Here is a 24,764-nt window from a genome sequence, read left to right as displayed (position 1 = left end):
AAATTATATATATAAAAATATACTGGGAAATGCATCAGCAAATAGAATAGTAATAATGCTAATAACAGCATGCTAATATTAATACTCATAGACTATAATATTAATAAAAACAGAAACTTGCTTTTTTATTATGTAAGTATAGAACAATAAATCTATTGCACATTTTTATTCCCAGATTATTATATTGCTTTGTTCCTTTCAATTAACTAATACATACAAAGTTAAGAAACTATCTAATATATTTATATCCTTAGTTATTCTGCAAGAGTACTACTGTTTTTATCAATTTTAGGATTAGAGGGAACATAAATGATTAATTCTGACACAGAAATGTATCAAATTGAGGTGCACTTCAAACATACTTGAATTATCAGATAATCATGAAATGGTAAAGATTTAATTACTTAAAAAATCTAGGCGATAAAAACCAAAAATAAATATTTATCAGTGAGAATTTTCTTTTAAATTACAACAGAGATACTTATAAAAATAGTTTTTATAACTACCTAAAGAGATTGCAAATCACTTAATCAACAGTATTAATACATATATTCAATATGAATTCTAACACTATTTAAAGTAACTGTTTGCAATTAACATTGCAATTAACCAATGTTTCTACAGATACTGACTTAAAATGACAGTAGTAAAGTTTGTTCTAAAGCTTAAAAATTCTAGATCGATTTGTTCAATCTTAATAAGTAAAGCTGATTTGAAACTCTGTACATGAGTGGCACATGTTAATTAAGCAATACAGATTCATGTTTACTCAGATCTTTAAACAAAAGATTAAGTAATATTACTGATACCTCTCTCCGCCGAGAAGCCCAGCATGTTTGTTTGATCTTCCACACCACTGCAGCTACCAGCAATAAGGATAAAAAACAACTGGAAAATAAAACACAAATAATTTTTGCTTAACACATTGGAAATATGTAATGAAATATTCAAGAATATTTATAGAATTTAAAAATATATAGAACTAACCACCCTGCCTTGGTAAATAATTAAAGCAAAAATGGATAAATTAGCAGTGTTTAAAATGTCCTCAAGTAAAAACAAAGTATACAGGTAGGATAATTATTTATATTCTTGTTATACAGTATAGCCTATCTTTAAGATTTTCCCTGTCAGAAAGAATGTAAATTTACAGCTCTGTTGGTCTTATACAGCAACAGAAATCTATTTAGAATTGCTACTGAGACATAAAAGCTGGCAATTTTATAAATTTAAATTTCACACAGGTTTATTCATTTTATCTGTATTAGCAACTATTTTAGATATGAGAATATTCCAGTGGTTCTCAACTGAAGACAGTTTTGTTCCCCACTCCCCCAGGGCACATTTGGCAATGTCTGAAGACATGTGCGATTATCACAACATTGATAGGGGTGCAACTTGCATCAGATGAGGAGAGCCAGGGATGCTGCTAAACATTCTGCAGTGCATAGGACTGTCCCCAGTGACAAAGAATTATCCAGTCCAACATACCAGTCATGTTGAAGCTGAGAAAACCTGGTATACACTAATGTTTACACTAAGAAATAATTCAGTTACAGTGTTTATACATATGGTCTATACATATTAGGTAAAATATGCAATAAGCTATAAAAATCCAGGATACTTTGTTAGTAGTGATTTGAGACTAACAAATCTCAAAATAACAGAATCACGTGAATCCGATTAATTGGTTCCAACCATGTATCACTGTTTTCTCTCCCTTTGCTCTGTGGTCAAACATTATGCTATGAAAAGACCCAGAGATGAGTAAATTCATTAGTCACTGGTCACTACAAAAAACCTGGTCTTCATCCTTAACTGATAATCCCTGTATTCTTTCATTGATTCACTCATAAGCTGTGCAAATTTTAGCACTTTCTACTCTTGTTGATTCTTTAATATACTTTTTCTCCTTGTCTCACTAGACTTAGAATATCCTTCGGTGATGATGACAATGGCAATTCTAGCACCTATCCAATGAGTGCTGAACACATTTCAGATAATGTGCTAAATACTCCCTTCACATTGGTGCATGGGTTTGGTTTTATGAGAACACTCCCAGACGGAATAAAAAAGAAAAATCCAATGCTCAGAAAGTTCAAAATAAATTGCTGATAGTCACAAAGGGAATAAATGGTAGAGTCAAAATTCAAATCCAGCGCTGTAAGCCTCAAACTCTCTCCTCCCCAACTGTTAGGAACTCTGATCTTGCACGTAATCTCACAATAGTTGTATTTCCATTTGCATTCCCTAATCTGTTATCCAGTATGAAATAAAGTGGATAAAAAAAAGAAGAAAGCCTATGATCCTAACCTTTTTAACCAGTAAGGTGCCTTTTGTTTTTTAATAATTATCTCCCCCCTAATATTTTTTTTATTTCATCTTAATTTAGATTTCCAAAAGTGCCCAAGCCCCATATCTCCTGAAAAATAAAAACAACAACCTTATTTTATTGACCCTATTGCTCCCTCTAGTTTATCAAGCACATAATCAATGCAGCCACCTTCATGTCAATTTCCTCATAACCTAGTCCTATTTAACTCCTCACAATGTGGCATCTGGCTTATATATTCATAAAGTTGTTAGTATTAATAATGATCAATGTTTACAAAACATTCAGCATTTTAGAGGATACTTTTCTCACCGTGACTTTCTACATATTAAATAAACTGGTCTTTTCTCTATTAACAGACTTTCACTTTTCAATTGACAATACTAGCCATCCATTCTTTAAAACTTTCTTAATACTTTATTTCCTTTTTTAAAAATTTTTATTTAAATTCTGGTTAGTTAACATATAGTGTAATATTAGTTTCAGGTGTACAATTTATTAATTCAATACTTACATACAACACCTGGTGCTCATCCTAGCAAGTGCACTCCTTAATCCCCATCACCTATTTAACCCTTCTCCCCCTCTGCCCACCTCCCCTCTGGTCACCATAGTTTGTTCTCTATTGTTAAGAGTCTGTTCTTGGATTTGCCTCTCTCTTTTTTTCCCTATGATTATTTGTTTTGTTTCTTAAATTCCACATATGAATGAAATCATATGGTATTTGTCATTCTCTGATTGAGTTATTACCCTTAGCATAATACTTTCTAGCTCCATCCACATCATTGCAAATGGCAAGATTTCATTCTTTTTTATTGCTAAGTAATATTCCATTATATTTTGTATGTATGTATCTATACATACATATACCACATCCTCTTTATCCATTCATCATTCGATGGACATTTGGGCTCTTTCCATAATTTGGCTATTGTAGACAATGTTGCTGTAAACATCAGTGCATGTATCCCTTCAAATTAATATTTTCATATTCTTTGGGTAAATACCTAGTAGTGCAATTGCTTGTTCATAGGGTAGTTCTATTTTTTAACTTTCTGAGGAACCTCCATACTGTTTTCCACAGCGCTTGTACCACTTTGCATTCCCACCAACAGTGTAAGAGAGTTCCCATCTCTCCACACCCTCACCAACACTTGTTTCTTGTGTTGTTAATTTTAGCCAATCTCATTGGTGTGAGGTGATATCTCATTGTAGTTTGATTTGTATTTCCCTGATGATGAGCGCTGTTGGGTAACTTTTCATGTATCTGTTGACCACCTGTATATCTTCTTTGGAAAAATATCCATTCACGCCTTCTGCCCATTTTTTAATTCAATTATTTGTTGTTTGGGTGTTGAGTTGTATTAGATCTTTTTTTTTTTTTTTTAAGATTTTGTTTTTTTATTTGACAGAGAGAGACACAGTGAGAGAGGGAACACAAGCAGGGGGAGTGGGTGAGGGAGAAGCAGGCTTCCTGCAGAGCGGGGAGCCGGATGCGGGGCTCGATCCCAGGACCCTGGGATCATGACCTGAGCCCAAGGCAGACGCTTAACGACTGAGCCACCCAGGCGCCACCTTATTAGATCTTTATATATTTTGGATACTAGCCCTTTATCAGATATATCATTTGCAAATATCTTCTCCTATGCAGTAGGTTTTTGATTAATTCCTTCGCTGTGCAGAAGCTTTTTATTTTGATGAAATCCCAGTAGTTTATTTTTATTTTTGTTTCCCTTGCCTCAGGAGACATATCTAGTAGGAAACTGCTATGGCCAATGTCAAAGAGGTTACTGCCTGTGTTGTCCTCTAGGATTTTGATGGTTTCCTGTCTCACATTTAGGTCTATATTCCATTTTGAATTTACTTTTGTGTTTCTGTATGAAAGTGGTTCAGTTTCATTCTTCTGCATGTTGCTGTCCAGTTTTCCCAGCACCATTTGTTAAAGAGGCCCTTTTTCCTTCGGATATTCTTTCCTGTTTTGTCAAAGATTAACTGACCATATAGTGGTGGGTTCATTTCTGGGGTTTCTATTCTGTTCCACTGATCCAGGAGTTTATTTTTGTGCCATATACTACACTTTGTAATATAGCTTGAAGTCTGGAATTGTGATGCCTCCAGATGTGCTTTTCTTTTTCAAGGTTGCTTTGGCTATTTGAGGTCTTTTGTGGTTCCATGCAAATTTTAGGACAGTTTGTTGTAGCTCTATGAAAAATGCTGTTGGTATTTTGATAGGAATTGCATTAAATGTGTAGATTGCTTTGGGTAATACAGACACTTTAACAATATTTGTTCTTCCAATCCATGAGCATGGAATGTTTTTCCGTTTTTGTGTCATCTTCAATTTCTTTCATAAATGTTTTATAGTTTTCAGAGGACAGGTTTATTACCTCTTTGGTTAGGTTTATTCCTAGGTATCTTACAGTTTTGGAACAATTGTAAATGGGATGGATTCCTTGATTTCTCTTTCTGTGCTTTATTTTGATGTATAGAAATGCAACAGATTTCTGTATGTTGTTTTCGCATCCTATAACTTTATTGAATATCAGTTCTAGAAGTTTTTTGGTGGCATCTTTAGGGTTTTCTATATAGAATATCATGTCATCTGCAAATAGTGGAAGACTGACTTCTTCCTTGTTGATGTGGATGTTTTTTATTTCTTTTTGTTGTCTGATTGCTGTGGCTAGGACTTCCAGTACTATATTAAATAACAATCGTGAGAGTGAACATTATTGTTTTGTTGCTGACTGTGGAGGCAAAGCTCTCAGTTTTTCCCCACTGAGCATGATATTAACTATGGGTTTTTCAGATACAGCCTTTGTGATGTCGAGGTATGTTCCCTCTATCCCTACTTTGTTGAGGGTTTTTATCATGAATGGATGCTGTACTTAGTCAAATGCTTTTTCTGCATCTATTGAAAGGATCATTCTTTTTTTTTTTTTAAAGGGTTTGTTTTTTTTTTTTAAGATTTTATTTATTTATTTGACAGAGAGAGACACAGCGAGAGAGGGAACACAAGCAGCGGGAGTGGGAGAGGGAGAAGCAGGCTTCCCGCTGAGCAGGGAGTCCGATGCGGGGCTCGATCCCAGGACCCCAGGATCATGACCTGAGATGAAGGCAGATGCTTAACGACTGAGCCACCCAGCCGCCCCAGAAAAGATCACAGGGTTCTTATCCTTTCTTTTATTAATGTGGTGTATCACACTGATTGATTTGCGAATACTGAACCACATCTTCAGCCCAGGAGTAAATCCCACTCGATCATGGTGAATGTTTCTTTAAATGTACTTTTTGGATTTGGTTTGCTAGTATTTTATTGAGAATTTTGGCATCCATGTTCATCAGAGATACTGGCTTATAGTTCTCTTTTTTTGTGGTGTCTTTGGGTGGTTTTGGTATCAGGGTAATGCTGGCCTCATAGAATGAATCTGGAAATTTTCCTTTTCTATTTCTTGGAATAGTTTGAGAAGACTAAGTATTAACTCTTTTTTAAATGTCTGGTTAAATTTGCCTGTGAAGCCATCTGCCCCTGGACTTTTGATTGTTGGAAGATTTTTTATTACTGATTCAATTTCTTTGCTGGTTATTGGTCTGTTCAAGTTTTCTATTTCTTTCTATTTCAGTTTTGAAAATTTATATCATCTAGGAATAATCCACTTCTTCCAGGTTGTTCAGTTTGTTAACATATAGTTTTTCATAATATTCTCTCATAATTGTTTGTATCTGTGATGTTGGTTGTTATTTCTCCTCTGTCATTTGTGATTTTATTTATTTGGGTACTTCCTGTTTTCTTTTTGATAAGACTCGCTAGGGGGGTTATCAATTTTATTAATTTTTTTCAAAGAAATTCCTTGACTTTCTTGGTTTCCCTTCATCCTTCCTGACACACTATAGGGTCAATGAGGTACGCTGCATTCCAGGTTCCCTCTTTTAAATTATGGACATTCCCTAAAACCCAGTTCACACCATGCTGTTACCTTCTCTTGCTCTCAGAGAGAATGAGCTCAGTTATCCTCATGGCCTCAACTATAACCTCAATTGGAATGATTTCCCAAACTATATCATTATACCTTCCAAAATGAGAGCATCTTATCATTAAAGGTGATCTAAGAGATTTCAGACACCCTCCCAGGAAAGAAATATCCAGCACAACTCTGTGATCCTGCCTCTGATCACTCATCTAAGCTGAGAAGATGCTGACTCACTAGTCACTGCATTCTACATTCTATTTTTAGCTAGCTCAATCTATAACAATGTTCTTCTATTAAGCTCTTTCTAAATTTATCAATCAATGCTCCCTTCTGTCTTCTGGTTTACACTGAATCAGTCAATTCCTCTTCTATATGCTAAAGCTTTTTATATATTTTAAAAAGCCTACATGATTCCCCCTAGTTCACTGGTTCTCAATCAGGAGAGTTTTGTGCTCCAAAATATTCAGTAGTCTGGTTTCACCATTTGGTGGACATCTAGTGGAATGCTGGTAAATACCTTTCAATACAGAAGCCCAGCCCCCTGCTGGTAACAAAGATTTTCCCAGCTCAATATGCCAATCATGGCTTGAAACCCTGCTCCAGTCTGAATTATTATCATTTGGGTACACTTCCCTTGTTATATTCCAGATTAAAATTTTAACTGTTAAAATATGGTACTAGGAATTAATACTTCAGATAAAGACCAAGGATCCATTTATCTGAATTTCAGTCCTATCAATATACTAAAGTATTTTAACATAAGAGATATATCACCTCCAATCTACTGTGCCCAATCAGAACTCATGAAAACCATTCATAATGATTAAAAAAATCTAACATCCATCCAGTAATATGTACCAAGCACTATGTTATGTGTTTTACCCACATTATTTAATTACCACAATCACACATGATTTACCATGTATACTGTTATGTACTTATTTAAAAGATAAGAGAGCTGAGTCATGGAGAATTTCAGTAAGTCACTTAAGTGACAAAAGTCTTAAATTGCAAGTCCTCCCTTTCTCCTAACTTCTTTGATTTACCATTACTTTTCAGGTAAAATGTAAAAACACATTCAACTTTAAAATCCCTGTACTGAATCCAACAACAAATCTTACCAACTGTTTCCTTCGGAATATGTGCAATAATAGACGATACTACACACATCAAAATTCATTTACATTTAATAATTAAATACAGCTTAAGCACCAAAATACATTTTTATTTAATAATCTGTAATTCACAGTATATCCCCCAAAATAGTTATGTGATAGCGATTCAGTTCAAGATGGTGAAGACTGGTTTAATTTCTCCATGAGGAATCTAAATTCTTTGTGATCTAAATTTCATGACTCGAGTAAAAAGTGTCATCTTTATAATGGTGCAGAATGCCAGTATAAAATTTCGTTTATAATTTCACCTTTTTGTGAAGAGGAGATATATACTTTAGGGGTTTGCAGCAAATGTTAATTCATATTAGGTTATCAGTAAAAGTAAAGAGAAACCATGATGATGTAAACAAATAGGCAAAATCAATAAATAGTTTAAATATTCTTCTAATAAAATTTTAATAATCTCCAATAAATATTAAAAACCCAGTAAAATATTATCTCAGTTCCTGGCATATAGTAGTTGTCATTAAGCTTTGTTAAATGAATGGAACTGGTTCTTTAACTGATTTAAAAATGTATTAATTGTTTCTGACATTAGATGTCCTATTTGGCAATTTTATCTTTGTATCAAGGTAATGTTTATAAATGCTTTTGATTTCTAATAAGCCAAACTGCAAATAAAAGTTACAGTTCTTCTTTTAAAGTCTACATAAAACAAAACAAGTTTATTAAGAACACTTGCTTTATTAAACAGTAAAAAACTAAAAACACTTGACAAATTTACCCAGCATTGTTGAAAACTCATCCTTCTGTGACTATCAGAAAATCCCAGTTCCTACTGACAATCCTGCAAAGCATCCTGACAATCCTGCATGCCACCCTGTCTTTCCACTGGTTCCCATTACGCCCAATGGATGTAGAGTGAGAAATAAACTGTTATTCAATAAAGTGACTAAGATTTCTGGGTTTATCTGTTTAATAAGCTTTTCCCTAACATATTTCTTAAGTCAAAGGTCTTAATAGGCAACATCAAGCATTAGCATACTTTAATCCACTATGTGGCACTTTTGTCAGAGAAAAACTAGTTTCACCGCTTTCTTTCATATTTTTTTATATCATATTATACAAAAGCTCCTATTGCTCCTTGGTACAGATATGGGTGGGGGGGCATGCAGGAATAATCGGGCTTTCATTTTTTAATAAAGTCTGCTGTATAATAATGACAGAAGATCTGAAAGGTTCAACACCCTTTAGTAAAATCCTCCTAATGGAAATAGAAAAAAACAGAAAATAAATGTAAAAAAAAAGCAAGTACATGAGCTACAGGGATAAAAATAGGAAAGCATAGGAACTTAGGGAGAGATATTTCAATAATTTGATTTTAACCTTCATAAAATGGTCATTATGGAAAGGACTCTTAATGTGAAAAACCATGGAACTCATTAGGTATTCTCATTTAGCGAAAATTAAAAAGAATTCAATAAAAGTAACACAGCGTAGTATAAGGTTATATTGTAAAGCAGGTTTCTAGTGACAAAGAAATATCCTCTGGTGGTAATCTAGTTGGCCAAATGCAAAAAGAGATAATATTGTCACTATTTTATAGCAATTTGAGGTTAATTGATCATAAAATTCAAGTCTTAAATACATATTTTAAAAGATGGTTTGGGCATATTAATATTTTATTTCACTGAAGAATGTTACAAACTAGGGAATTATATTGAAATATAGAAACGTATTATTTTAAAAAGTAATTTACCTCCTAATAATTGCTATCCCAGAAAGTATCTTTTTTTTTTTTGAACTCTTTTAAATTTTATTATGTTAGTCACCATACAATACATCATTAGTTTTTGATGTGGTGATCCATGATCCATTGTTTTCGTATCTTTCAAGGGTTTTAAAAATACCTTCCTAACACTTAGGGATGTCTTTTTTCTTACCAACTAAAATATTAACAAAATAAACTGCCAACTTAGAATGCAATAAAAACTGCATATTTAAAAAAAGTTTATTTGTTTCAGTTATTAGGTTGGCAATGATGAAAAATCAACAAAGCCTAGTGGGTAAAAGTGGAAAAGCACTATGTTCATTGCCATAAATTGGTACACTTTTTTTGAGGATTGTTAAAGCAAGAGTTAACTATACCTTAGGATGCACTGTCAATTAAAATGATTTCAAAGGCAAGAGAGAACTCTATCACAAAATGGTATAAACAAATTGGGGCTAAATGGATTTCATACTCCCTGCTATGAAATAAATTGTATTCCCCCAAAATTCCTATGCAGAAGCCCAACATCCAATGTGACTATATTTAGAGATAGGTAATTTAGGAGGTAATCAGGTTAAATGAGGTCATAAGGGTGGGACCCTGATCCTACAGGATTAGTGTTCTATAAGAAGAGATCCCAGAGGGCTCTCTATTTTTCTTCCTTCCTTTTTCTCTCTTTCTTTCTCCCTTCTTCCTTCCTTCCTTCCTTTTCCTTCCTTCCTTCCTTCCTTCTTTCCTATTCTTTCTCTCTTCCCTTCCCTCCCGCCCTCCCTCTCTCTCTTCTTCCAGTGGGCACAAACTGAGGAAAGGCCATGTGAGCACCCAGCAAGAAAGCGGCCATCTGCAAGCTAAGCAGGAGCCTACATCAGAAACCAACCATGCCAGCACCCTGATCTTGGATTTTCCAGCTTCCAGAATAGTGAGATAATGAATTTGTTGTTTAAGCCACTAGTCTGTTGTATTTTGTTATGGCAGCATGAACAGAGGCAGATTTCAGTACCATGAAGTAGGTGCTGCTGTAACAAAAACCTATAAATGTGGAAACAGCTTTGGAACTGAGTAATGGGTAGAGCCTGGGGGAATTTTGAGGAGCTAAAGAAAGACTAGATTGCTGTGAAGAGACTGAAGAAACAGGGATATTAAAGGCAATTCTGGTGAGAGCACAGAAAAAATCAAGAACAGCTAGAGAGAAAGTCTCTATCTTTTTAGATAATGCATAAATAATCACAAACAGAATGTTGATATACATATGGATGTTAAAAACCATTCTGATGAAGTCTCAGATGGAAATGAGAAACAGGTTAATGGAAACTGGAAGAAAGGCCATCGCTGTTGCTGTTTGTTTTTTTTTTTTTTAAGATTTATTTGTTTAAGAGAAAGAGAAAGTGCAAGAGAATGCACATGACCCGGGTGGGGCGGGTAAAGGGAGAGAGAAGAGAGAGAAAGAGAGAGAATCTCCAGCAGACTCCCCACTGAGCACAGAGCCCCAGGTGGGGCCGAATCCCAGGACCTTGAAATCATGACCTGAGCCGAAATCAAGAGTCAGACACTCAACCAACTGAGCCACCCAGGTGCCCTGTGGCTATCCCTGTTATAAAATGGCAAAGAACTTGGCTGAATTGTGTTCTAGTGTTTTGTGGAAGGTAGAACTTGCAAGCTATAAAACTGTAAATTTAGCCGAGAATATTTCTAAGCAAAGTATTGAAGATGTAGCTTTGGACCTCATTCCTGCTTATAGCTAAATGCAAGAGGAGAGATGAGTTGAAGAAGGAATTGTTTAGAAAAAAGGAAACAGAACTGGAGGTTTGGAAAATTCTCAGCCAAACCATATCGCAAAAGCTGAGAAATCGTGTTCTGAAGATAACACAAAGGGTGTGGCTGAACAATGATTTATAAGGAGGACATCATGGGTATGATGTAGCGACTTAATCAGCCATCTCCGGAGAACCAGGAATAGAGATAGGATTATACCAGCAGAGACACTGTGAGTTTAAATTACAGGGCACAGAGAGAGCAAGACAAAATGAAAAAAAACGCTATCAGGCTTCTTGGATTCTACGGGATGGGATCATAGAACTATTCAGTTAGGAACATGCTTTATCCTTTAAGAAAAGGGAGTGACCCTGAAGTTATGTCAGAGATCATCAGGGCAAGACTGGTTCTACCTATGGTTTGGGGGGACTAAGATGCCACCACCCAGTGTTTTGGGGACAAAGCTGCAGCACAGTGCTGCAAGGTCAGGGTCACCTCGCCATGCTAAAAGGGGAGGGTCACTCTGTAGAGCTGTGTGGTGATGCTGCCACCCCAGTGGACCTGGAGGTAGGGCACTGAACCAAAGAGGATTATTTTCAAATCTTTAAGATATGATGGAATTTGCTTGCTAGGTTTTAGACTTGCTTGGGATGTTACCTCTTTCTTCTTCAGATATCCCCCTTATGAATTGAAAATGTCTATCCTATGCCTGGACCACCATGGTATTTTGAATCATATAAGTCCTCTCGTTTCACATTTCACAGGTAGAGAAAAATGTTGCCTCAGGATGAATTGTATCCTAAATCTCACCCATATCTGATCCAGATGGTGTTTAGATGAGACTCGAAACTTTAGCGTTGTGTTGGAATGAGTTAAGGCTTTTGAGATTGTTGAGATAGAATGAATGCACATTGCATGGAAAAAAGGACATGATTATGGGAGGCCAGAGGCAGAATGCAATGGATGAATTATGTTCCTCAAAATTTGTATGTTGAAACCTTAAGCCCAAATGCAATTATATTTGAAAATTGGGACGTGGGGTTGTAACTAAGGTTAAATGAGGTCATAAAGGTGGAACCCTGAGCCAACAGAATTAGTGTCCTTATAAAAAGAGACTTCAGAGAGCTTGTACTCTCTCTCCATGTACATGCACTGAGGAAAGATGATGTGAACACACAGCAAAAAAGCAGCCATCTGCAAATCAAGAATTCTCACACCAGAAACCAACAATGCTAGCACTCAAATCTTGGATTCCCCAGCCTGCAGGACTGTAAGATTAAAAATTTCTGTTGTTAAAGCCATTCAGTCTGTGGAATGACAGCCCAAGCAGACTAAGACACTCCCCAAAGCCAAAAGGAAGAATAACTCCCAGGTTTGGACTGATCAGCACCCTAGCTACATTGTTCTCTGATTCTCTGAACCATATACTCGGCTGTGCATCAACTCCATCCTCAGGCTTGTTTCCCTCTTAGGAACAAAATGGATGCAGGAATTCCAGGACTCACATTACATACCATCACACATGCCCACTCTTCACCTAGCACTTGGCTATTGAAGGTTATGCACTAACTGGCTTTAACCCATTCCTAAAGCTGGTGAGGGATCAATTCCACCCAAATAAAATCACTGTATAGCCATATGTAAGGAGTTAAAAATAATCCATAAAACCAATTTCAGATATCATTTATGTAAAATTCATAGGAAAAAAACCAAATAAATCTCCCCCAAACTGCTAACACATTTAAAAATCTACAAAGCATCTTTGATAACTCTTCAATCCTTCCTTGAAATATTTTACAGAAAGTAGAGTGCTCTCAAGCCTCCCTGGCAAGATATTAACAGGACAAACAACATCTAGTATGGAAGATCTTCCTGGTTAACTCCTCCTGTTATAAATAACCTCCTAGATAATACCTTAGTCTTCCAAATTTGCAACAAAAATGATAAAGATCAATGTATACGATGCTCGGTTCTACACTCAATTTTTATTTAATGCATACCTTTTTGAAATGTAGTTAGAATAAATGTTTTAATTATAAAATTTTCTTAATATTTTAAAGTAGGAAATGCTCTTTTTAAAAACCTTTCCCAGGGCGCCTGGGTGGCTCAGTTGGTTAAGCGACTGCCTTCGGCTCAGGTCATGATCCTGGAGACCCTGGATCGAGTCCCGCATCGGGCTCCCTGCTCGGCAGGGAGCCTGCTTCTCCCTCTGACCCTCCCCCCTCTCATGTGCTCTCTCTCTCTCATTCTCTCTGTCTCAAATAAATAAATAAAATCTTAAAAAATAAAAAAATAAAAAAAAAATAAAAACCTTTCCCAGAACATCAATACATAACACAGAGAAATCACAAGCATACAGCTCAATGAATTATCACAAAGATAATATATCCATGTAACTAACACCCCAATAAAGAAAAAGCAATTTACCCATTCCTTCCTCCTCATAAGTGTAGCTATCATGTTGATTTTTAACACCATAGTTTGGTTCTGGATATTTCTGAACTTCATACAAATGAAACCCTACAGTATTTAGTCTTGTGTTTCTGGCTTCTTTTGTTCAACACTATGTTTGTGAGTGACTTCTATATTGTTCTTGTAGGATTCATTTGTTCTTTTTCATTACCCCTTTTTTTCCATTATATGGCTATATTCTCTATTCCATTATTTTTGAGTATTTGGGATATTCTAAGGCTTTCGCTACATAAAACATGCTGCTCTAACTATTTTTACATGGCTTTTGGTGGAATGGAATTGTTGGATCACAGAATATGTGTCAATTCAACTTTAGAATATAATGTCAAAGTGTTTTCAAAGTTGTTGCTCCAGTTTCTAGACGATCAGAAGTTTTGAGAGATCCACATCCTCTCCAACATTTGTTGTTTTTTTTTAATTTTTAGCCACTATGATGGATATATGTTAAGTTGTATTATATTGTGGTTTTAATTTGCATTCCCTGATAAAAATTAAATTGAGCACATTTTTATGTTTTGTTAGTCACTTAGATCTCCTCTTTTGTGACATGCCTTTCCAAGTCTCTCACCATTTTTGCAGGGAAGGGTTACAGTTTCAGACTGTTTTCACTGATTTATATGAATTGTGAATATAAGATCTTTGTCCTTTATGCAGGTTATAAATATTTTATACCACTGTGTAGCCTGACTTTTTATAATACTAAGGATATCTTCTGATGACAAAAATTTTTAGTTTACTGTAGTTTAATTTTATTGTAGTGCTTTGTGTATAATTTTCCCTATTCTAAAGCTATGAAGAAGAATTCCTATATCATCTTCTAGATATTTCCTTGTCTTTCCTTTCCTCCTGGAATTTATTTTTATGTTTAGCATGAGTTAGGAGTCAAATGTTGTTTTTCTCCCATGTGCATGGTCAATAGATACAGCACCAAAACTTTATGAAAAGGTTTTTTTCATAAAGTGATAAACATTGACAGTCATGGACTTTGCTAACAAAACTTAAGAATGGTCCACTTCCATCCCAGCCCTCTCTACTGCTCCCTTTACTCCAGAATTCTCTCCTGCTACATCAACTTTCCTGAGGGACCGTTGTCTTGTTTATATTCTATAGAGAATGCTGATACTCCCCATACCAAAATTTTGTTTTAGCCATCTGTAGGCTGTGGTTACAATTCACCCAAAACTTTTTCAGTACTATTTGAGTGTTGACCTTCAGGTTCAGGCTGGGGTCTGGGCAGAGTTCTAACCATTAGCTCAGGTCTCAGATGCTTTGGTATGCTAATTAGGATCAGATCCTCACTTGTGCAGCTCAAGAGTGACCCCAGAAGTTCATAAACAACTTTATGGGATGGCTTTTTCTCTCTGTTACTTCCCAGATCCTTTCTGGTTCCCTGGGCTCCACTTTTTATCCTCTGGCCAGAAACTGCCCACTTCCATGATTGTGCCATGTTCTGTGCTGGGAAGACAGAGAAAAGGAAAAAGCAATGGTGTTTGTCTTGGCCCTCTTGTAACCACTGCTCCACTGTACGTAAAGGAAGATTCCCCTCCCTTGGAGATTTGGCTCTTGCAACTTCTCATTCCAGCCATGTTACTGCTGTAGGACTGCTTGAGGATTGGGGGGTGAGTGAATTGGGGAAAGAGAGAAAAAATGGGGAGGCTCTCTACTGCTCGCTCTCAGCTTTAAGAGTTTCCTTTTCCGAAGGGCCATATACACCCCAATGTTCATAGCAGCAATGTCCACAATAGCCAAACTGTGGAAAGAGCCAAGATGCCCTTCAACAGATGAATGGATAAAGAAGATGTGGTCCATATATACAATGGAATATTACTCAGCCATCAGAAAGAATGAATACCCAACTTTTACATCAACATGGATGGGACTGGAGGAGATTACACTAAGTGAAATAAGTCAAGCAGAGAAAGTCAATTATCATATGGTTTCACTTATTTGTGGTACATAAGGAATAGCATGGAGGACATTAGGAGAAGAAAGGAAAAATGAAGGGGGTGGAAATCGAAGGGGGAGATGAACCATGAGAGACTATGAACTCCGAGAAACAAACTGAGGGTTTTAGAGGGGAGGGGGGTGGGGGGATGGGTTCGCCTGGTGATGGGTATTAAAGAGGGCACGTTCTGCATGGAGCACTGGGTGTTATGCACAAACAATGAATCATGGAACACTACATCAAAAACTAATGATGTAATGTATGGGGACTAACATAACATAATAAAATTAAATTAAATTTAAAAAAAAAGTTTCCTTTTCCTCACCCTAACTCAGAACTAGGGGATGTTTCCATGATGTTTCTTGTCTAGACCTCAGTAGTCACTCTCAGGTTACAGCCTGCATTAAGTTTCAAATCAGGGGATACCAGAGGAGAATATTGGTAAATTCCCAAAAGGTTCTGTGGCACTTTGAGTTTTGGTCTTCCCTGATTTCCCTACTGATACTTACTTTTCAGAATTATCAGATAGCTACCCACGCATTTTATCCAAGTTTCATAGTTGAAATCAGTGGGAGATAAAAAGAGATGTATGTTTTCTCATTGTTGCCTGGAACTGGAAGCCCTATGGTAAATAAGTACTGGCTTCAACTTAAAGTCATTGGCTGCATTAGCCTTAACAAGAGAGTCAGCCTTTCTTTTGAATCTTTGAAGCCAGGCACTGATTGACGTCTCCTTTCCAGTTATGGAGGTCCTAGAGTGCATCTTCATCCAAATAAGGCTGTTTCACCTACATTGAAAATCTGTTGTTTAGTGTAGCCACCTTTGTTAAATTATCTTAGCTAGATCTTCTGGATAATTTGCTGCAGCTTCTACATCATACTCAATGGTGAAAGACTAAAAGCTTTTCATCTAGAATCAGAAACAGGGGAACCTGGGTGGCTCAGTTGGTTAAGCATCTGCCTTTGGCTCAGGTCATGATCCCAGGGTCCTAGGATTGAGTCATGCACTGGGCTCCCTGCTCAGTGGGGAGTCTGCTTCTTCCTCTGCCCCTCCCTCTGCTTATGCACTCTCTCTCTCAAAAATAAATAAAAATTTTAAAAAATAAAAATAAAATCAGAAACAAGAGGGGTGCCTGGGTGGCTCAGTTGGTTAACCATCCGACTCTTGATTTCAGCTCAGGTCATGATCTCAGGGTAATGAGATCAAGCCACACATTAGACTATCAGTAGTAAAAGTCCTAGATAGAACAATTGACAAGAAAAAGAAATTAAAGGCATCCAAACTGGAAAAGAAGTAAAATTATATCTGTTTGCAAATGAAATGCACATATATATAGAAAACTCTAAAAACTCCACACACAAAAAAACTTAGAATTAATAAACGAATTCAGCAAAGTAGCAGGATACAAAGTTAACACAAAAACCTGCTACATTTCTATATACTAACAGTAAACAATCTAAAAAGAAATTAACTAAATACCTCCATTAACAATATCATCAAAAAGGATAAAATACTTGGGAATTCACTTAACCAAGGAGCTGAAAGACCTGTACATTAGAAAGTACAAAATATTGATGAAAATAAATTAAAGACAAATAATAGAAAGACATCTCATGTTCATGGATTTGAAGACTTAATACCATTATAATGTTGACATTATCCAAAGCAATCTACACATATAATACAAACCCTATCAAAATCCCAACAATGTTTTTTTTTGTTTTGGGGGGTTTTTTTAAAAATAGAAAAATTCATCCTAAAATTCATACAGAACCTCAAGGACCCTAAAGAGCAAATAAATAAAATAAAATAAAATAAAATAAAATCTTGAAAAAGGACAAAGTTAGAGGAATCATACTTCCTGATTTCAAAACTTACTAAAGCTATAATAATTAAAACAGTGTGGTACTGGCATAAAGATAGACATATAGAACCAATGGAATAGAATAAAAAGCCCAGAAATAAACCTTCACATATTAAGTCAAATGACTTGTGACAAGGGTGCCAATACCATTCAATAAGGAGGGGAAAGTCTTTTCAACAAATGGTGCTGGGAAAACTGGATATCCAAATGCAAAAGAATAAAGTTAGACACTTACCCAATATCATACCAAAAAATTAACTCAAAATGGATCAACAACCTAAACACAATAGCTAAAATGATAAAACTCTTAGAAGAAAATATAGGCCAAAAGCTTTAAGACATTGATTTGGCAATGATTTCTTGGATATGACACCAAAGGCACAGGCAACAACAGAAAAAATAGACAAAATGGACTTCATAAAAATTAAAAACTTCTATTCATCAAAGGACACTGTCATTAATTAGAGTGAAAGCAAGATACTTAGTGGGAGAAAATAATTGAAAATCATGTATCTGACTAATTATCAGGGATTAATATCTAGGATATATAAAGAGCTCTTACCACTCAACAACAAAAAACGAAGAACCTGATTCAAAACTGGGCAAAAGATTTGAATAGACATTTCTACAAAGAAGATATGCAATTGGCAAATAAGCACATGAAAAGATGCTAAACATCACTAATCATTAGAGAAAAATAAGTCAAAACCACAATAAGATACTACCTCACACTCATTAGGATGGCTAGTATCAAGAACAAAAAAATTACAAATGTAGATGAGGATATGGAAAAACTGGAACCTCTGTGCACTGTTGGTGAGAATGTAAAATGGTACAACTGCTGTGGAAAATATTATGAAGGTTCCTCAAAAAATTAAAAACAGAATTGCCATATACCCAGGATACCACTTCTGGGTATATACAGAAAGGAACAGAAAGTGAAGTCTTGAATACATATTTGTACATTCATGTTCATAGCAGCATCATTCACAACAGCTAAAAGATGAGGAATTCTTAATCTCAGGAAACAAACTGAGTATTGCTAGAGTGGTGAGGGGTGGGAGGGATGGGGTGGCTGGGTGATAGACATTGGGGAGGTATGTGCTATGGTGAGCACTGTGAATTGTGTAAGACTGATTAATCACAGACCTGTACCTCTGAAACAAATAATACATTATATGTTAAAAAAAAAGAAGGTAGTAGGAAGGGAAAAATGAAGGGGGAGAAATTGGAGAGGGAGACGAACCATGAGAGACTGTGGACTCTGAGAAACAAATTGAGGGTTCTAGAGGGGAGGGAGGTGGGGGGATGGGTTAGCCTGGTGATGGGTATTAAAGAGGGCACGTATTGAATGGAGTACTGGGTGTTATACGCAAACAATGAATCATGGAATACTACATCAAAATAAATAAATAAATAAATAAATAAATAAATAAAAATAACTCAAGTGTCTATCAACAGATAAATGGATAAAGGAAATGTGGTATTTACATACAATGGAATATTATTCAGCTTTGGAAAGGAGGGAAATTCTGATATATGTTACAATAGGGATGAATCTTGAGAACATTATGCTAAGAGAAATAAGCCAGTCACAAAAGGAAAAATACTATATGACACCATTTATATAACATACTAGAGTCCTCAAAATTACAGAGACAGAAGGCTAAATGGTAATTTTCAAGGGTTGAGGGAAAGGAGATGGGAAATTATTATTTAATGGCACAGAGTTTCAGTTTTGCAAGATAAAAAGTTCTGGAGATGGATAGTGGTGATGGTTATATAATAATATGAATGTACTTAATATCACCGAACTGTTCACTTAAAAATGGTTAAGATGGCAAGTTTTATGTGTTTTATCATAATAAAAAAGTTCAAGGAAAAACACAGTAATTCATAAGAAAAATTTAATAATTCTAACTTATTTGCACTTAAAGCCCTAATATTAAATGAAAAAATATAAAGACAAAGTTGACAAATGCATAAGTAACAGAGTGACATGGTAATAAGTCTCACTCAATAATATGTAGATGGAACATGAACACTGAAGAAGAAGATACAGAAAAAACTAACAGGTTTTATCTAACGGGCCATCTATAAAATCCTGAATCCAATGATCTAAGAAACTCTATTCTTATCAAGTAGGTGGAATATTTATAAATGTTGATCATATATTTGACAACAGAAAAAAATTCAATAATGCCAAAATATCATAAAGATCTTTTACTGACTAAAAAAAGCCAATAAAAAAGACACATTGAAGAAATCCTACACATTTAGAAATTCAAAAATAGACTTCTAAATAATTCATGGGGAAATCATAAGAGGAATTAGAAAATATTTTGACTTCCAGGATGATAAAGTGCTAAATATTAAACTCTATGGAATTCAGCTGAAGAAGAATTTTTTTTTAATTGGTAGCCCTAAATGCATATATTAGAGCCATATAACTAGAAATTAATAAGGCTGATTACATTTTTTAATCAAAAATTTGGAAAATAATAGAGCAAATCAAAAAAAGTAAAGTAAAACCTGAAAATAATGAATTAGAAAACAATAAAACAATGGAATGAAGCCATGAAACCTGGTTTTTAAAAGGACTCCCAATACTGTCAAAGCTCTTACATAGCTTATCAAGAAAAAAATGAAATAGGAAAAGAGGCAAAATTCATGATGAAAAAGGAGACATAATTTTAATATAAGAGAAAATTCTAGAATATTAATATTGGAAAATATATGACAATAAATTTTAAAAATAAGATAAGATGGACAATTTCCTAAAGAAAATTGTCACCTTTGTCAAGAAAAAATAGAAAATCTGAGATGTAAATATTAATGAAATTTCATGAGAAATTGGAAAATCTACCCACAAAAAAATCAAATCATGCAAAAACAAATTAAAAAGCCTTACCAAATTCATATGGTTTTATTTATTTATTTATTTATTTATTTATTTGGTGGGCAGCAGAGCAAGGTTTATTGAGCGATAGCTAAGTGATAGTACAAAGCTCCCAAGGAGGAAGGGCATCTGAGAGGGTTGCCCTCATGTGGTTTTATAGGGCAGTTCTACCAAAACTTCAAGCAACAGACAAATCGATTATGCCAACCATTAAAATTTGCCTCACTGATCACTGACTACAGAGAGCACAATTAATCAAGGGCACCAACTACTGCACTCTGAAATCCATTGCTGTGTTCATGTGAATGCCACACTTCCCAAGGGCTGTTTCTAGTCAATGACTGAGCATGGCAGGGATGGCAAAGTAGGCCTGATCTTGGCAGATGCAGAACTCCTCTGATGAGTGATTTGGCTTGAGGAGTGCACTGAAATCTCAGGTTCAGTGAAAGACCCTGAATCTTTTTAAATATTTTATGTATTTATTTATTTGACAGAGAGAGAGACAGAGAACGTGCACAAGTGGGGGGGGAGCAGAGGGAGAGGGACAAGCAGACTCCACACTGAGCACAGCGAGCCAAGTGGGGCCCGATCTCACGGCCCTAAGATCATGACCTGAGTGGAAATAAAGTTGGATGCTTAACCAACTGAGCCACCCAGCCACTCCATAACTACAGTTTAATGACAGCATAATCTTGGACTCATAAGAAAGGGAAGATATTATATACTTGAAAGAGCTATAAGAATAAGCTAGAATGTACTGTCAGGAACCAGGGGAGTACGACAGGAATTGGATTTTGGTGGTGTCTGATCAAAAAGGATGGCAGATAAGAATGAATGAGCAAGAATTCATGAATTTTGGTGCATATTCTCAGGACCACAGGAGAGATAATGCCCTACTGAGGACTCCTGAGGATGGGATGGGGAAAACTTGCTGCTGAAGTGATTTATAGAAGCCTGGAAAAAGCAATGGCCAATTGAAAGAGTAACAGAAATGCCTGAGTTGCCCAAGCAGACGGAAGGAAAAGGAATAAAGAAGCAAACGGGGGGGGGGGGGGTGCAGAACAAGATAGCGGAGGAGTAGGAGACCTGGATTTCGTCTGGTCTCAGGAATTCAGCTGGATAGGGATCAAACCATTCAGAACACCTACAAACTCAACAAGAGATCGAAGAAAAGAATAGCAACAACTCTCTGAGCAGAAAAGCGACCACTTTCTGGAAGGTAGGACGTGCAGAGAAGTGAATCTGAGGCGATATTCGGGAGGATAGATGGTGGGGGACGGGGCCTCCTTCGGCCACTTCTGGCAAGTGATAGAGCAGCGGAGCACAAAATCGGAACTTTTAGAAGTCAGCTCCGCTGAGGGACATCGCTCCAGTGGCTAAGCGGGGGAAGGAACCCTCGTGGGACAATGTGGTCTCAGGACCCTCGGGGTCACAGAAAGACCGTGGGTGCCTGAGTGCAGCAGAGCTCCCAGGTATCGGAGCAGGGAAGCCGGCTGCAGAGACGGAGCCGAGGCGCGGGCTCTCAACTCGGGGTTGCCATAAACTGTGATCTGCGGATCAGTCAGGCCACTGCTCCTCCAGCAGGGACCCGACAAGAGGCAGATCCAGGGAGATTCCTCTTCCTCCCCTGGGAGGAGCGGCGCGGGAGCACACCGCAGGGATCTGCTGGGTTTGGAGACTCCACACGGGGTCGGGTGCCAGAGATAGAAACGCTCGGTCACAGGCTGGGTGAGCATGGAGTGTGGCCGGAGACCAGGGAGACGGGAGTGACTGACTGCTTTTCTCTGGGGGCTCACTGAGGAGTGGGGCCCTGAGTTCTCGGCTCCTCTGGAGCCGAGATTGGGAGGCCTCACTCTCGGCCTCCAAAGCTGTACAGAAAGCTTGCAGGGAACAAAAGCTCCCGAGAGCAAACCCGAGCAGATTACTTAGCCCGGACCGGGCAAGGGTGGGGCAATTCTGCCTCCGGCAAAGACATTTGGGAACCATGGCAACAGTCCCCTCCCCCAGAAGATCAGCGAGAACAGCCAGCCAAGACCAAGTTTACCCTTCAATGAGAACGGCAGAACTCCAGCGCTAGGGGAATACTGCACATAGAATCCATGGCTTTTTACCATGATTCTTTAGTCTTTCAAAGTTAATTTTTTTTTAACTGTCCTTTTTTTTTTTAATTTTTCTTTTTCCCTTTTTCAACCAACATCTTATCAATCCCTTTTTTAAAGAACATTTTTATTTTTCATTTTTAGAGTCTTTTTCTATCCCTTCATAGTAGTTACCCTTATTTTGGCATATATATATAAGTTGTCCTCTCTTTAAAATTTTGAGATAGTTTCCTCTAACAGATCAAAATATACCCTAAATCTCTAGTGTATGGTTTTGTTCTACTCTCCTGCCTGATCATATTCTCTCCCTTTTTTTTTTAATCCTTTTCTTTCTTTTTTCAAACAACTTCTTATCAATTCCTTTTATAAAATTTTTTATAATTTTCATCTTTACAGTCATATTCCATTCCTTCATCATATCAACCCTTATTTTTGTACATATATGAGTTTTTCTTTCTTTAAAATTTTGGGAGGCACTTTCTTCTAACAGACCAAAATACACCCAAAATCTAGTGTGTGGCACTAATCTATGCACCAGCCTGATCATATTTGATCATATTCTGGTTTTTTTTTTTGTTTTGTTCTGTTTTTGTTTGTTTTTATCTTTTTCTTTTTCTTTTTTTTTTTTCTTTTTCTTTTTTCTTTCTTTCCCTTTCTTTCCCCCCGGTTTCAGGTCTTTTCTGATTTGTTTAGAGTATATTTTCTGGGGACATTGTTACCCTGTTAGCATTTTGCTCTCTCATTCATCTATTCTCCTCCGGACAAAATGACAAGACAGAAAAAATCGCCTCAACAAAAAGAACAAGAGGTAGTACCGACTGCCAGGGACCTACTCAATACGGACATTAGTACGATGTCGGATCTAGAGTTCAGAATCATCACTTTAAAGATACTAGCTGGGCTTGAAAAAAGCATGGAAGTTATTAGAGAAACCCTTTCTGGAGAAATAAAAGAACTAAAATCTAACCAAGTTGAAATCAAAAAGGCTATTAATGAGGTGCAATCAAAAATGGGGGCTCTAACTGCTAGGATAAATGAGGCAGAAGAGAGAATCAGTGAGATAGAAGACCAAATGATGGAGAATAAAGAAGCTGAGAAAAAGAGACATAAACAACTACTGGATCACAAGGGCAGAATTCGAGAGATAAGCGATGCCATAAGACAAAACAACATTAGAATAATTGGGATCCCAGAAGAAGAAGAAAGAGAGAGGGGGGCAGAAGGTATATTGGAGCAAATTATAGCAGAGAACTTCCCTAATTTGGGGAAGGAAACAGGCATCAAAATCCAGGAGGCACAGAGAACCCCTCTCAAAATCAGTAAAAATAGGTCAACACCCCGACATCTAATAGTAAAACTTACGAGTCTCAGAGACAAAGAGAAAATCCTGAAAGCAGCTCAGGAGAAGAGATATGTAACCTACAAGGTAGAAACATTAGATTGGCAACAGACCTATCCACAGAGACCTGGCAGGCCAGAAAGGACTGGCAGGATATCTTCAGAGCACTAAATGAGAAAAATATGCAGCCAAGAATACTATATCCAGCTAGGCTGTCATTGAAAATAGAAGGAGAGATAAAGAGCTTCCAGGACAAACAAAAACTAAAGGAATTTGCAAACACGAAACCAGCCCTACAAGAAATCTTGAAAGGGGTCCTCTAAGCAAAGAGAGAGCCTAAAAGCAACATAGACCAGAAAGGAACACAGACAATATACAGTAACAGTCACCTTACAGGCAATACAATGGCACTAAATTCCTATCTTTCAATAGTTACCCTGAATGTAAATGGGCTAAATGCCCCAATCAAAAGACACAGGCTATCAGATTGGATTAAAAAACAAGACCCATCGATATGCTGTCTGCAAGAGACTCATTTGAGACCCAAAGACACCCCCAGATTGAAAGTGAGGGGGTGGAAAGCCATTTACCATGCTAATGGACACCAAAAGAAAGCTGGGGTGGCAATCCTTACATAAGACAAATCAGATTTTAAACCAAAGACTATAATAAGAGATGAGGAAGGACACTATACCCTACTTAAAGGGTCTATCCAACAAGAAGATCTAACAACTGTAAATATCTATGCCCCTAATATGGGAGCAGCCAATTATATAAGGCAATTAATAACAAAAGCAAAGAAACACATTGACAACAATACAATAATAGTGGGGGACTTTAACACCCCCCTCACTGAAATGGACAGATCATCTAAGCAAAAGATCAACAAGGAAATAAAGACTTTAAATGACACACTGGACCAAATGGACTTCACAGACATATTCAGAAATTCCATCCCAAAGCAACGGAATACACATTCTTCTCTAGTGCCCATGGAACATTCTCCAGAATCGATCAAATCCTAGGTCATAAATCAGGTCTCAACCAGTACCAAAAGATTGGGATCATTCCCTGCCTATTTTCAGACCACAGTGCTTTGAAACTAGAACTCAATCACAAGAGGAAAGTTGGAAAGAACTCAAATACATGGAGGCTAAAGAGCATCCTACTGAAGAATGAATGGGTCAACCAGGAAATTAAAGAAGAAT

At 36.6% G+C, this 24,764-nt stretch overlaps 1 protein-coding gene across 5 annotated transcripts in view; it reads right to left on the bottom strand.

The window, feature by feature from the left end:
- ATRNL1 (attractin like 1) overlaps nt 1–24,764 on the bottom strand; it is an 839,540-nt gene that overhangs the window by 397,698 nt on the left and 417,078 nt on the right. For all 5 annotated transcript variants that reach the window (XM_032423422.1, XM_032423427.1, XM_032423424.1 and 2 more), the window contains exon 26: nt 810–888. In XM_032423422.1, coding sequence (XP_032279313.1) covers nt 810–888 — 79 coding nt within the window. The remainder of the gene's footprint in view (nt 1–809; nt 889–24,764) is intronic.

Source organism: Phoca vitulina, unplaced genomic scaffold (genome assembly GCF_004348235.1).
Source record: "Phoca vitulina isolate PV1807 unplaced genomic scaffold, GSC_HSeal_1.0 scaffold28, whole genome shotgun sequence".
Classification (NCBI taxonomy): Eukaryota; Metazoa; Chordata; class Mammalia; order Carnivora; family Phocidae; genus Phoca; species Phoca vitulina.
The sequence above is the reverse complement of the archived record's forward strand: the minus strand, read 5'-3'. Positions and strand labels throughout refer to the sequence as shown.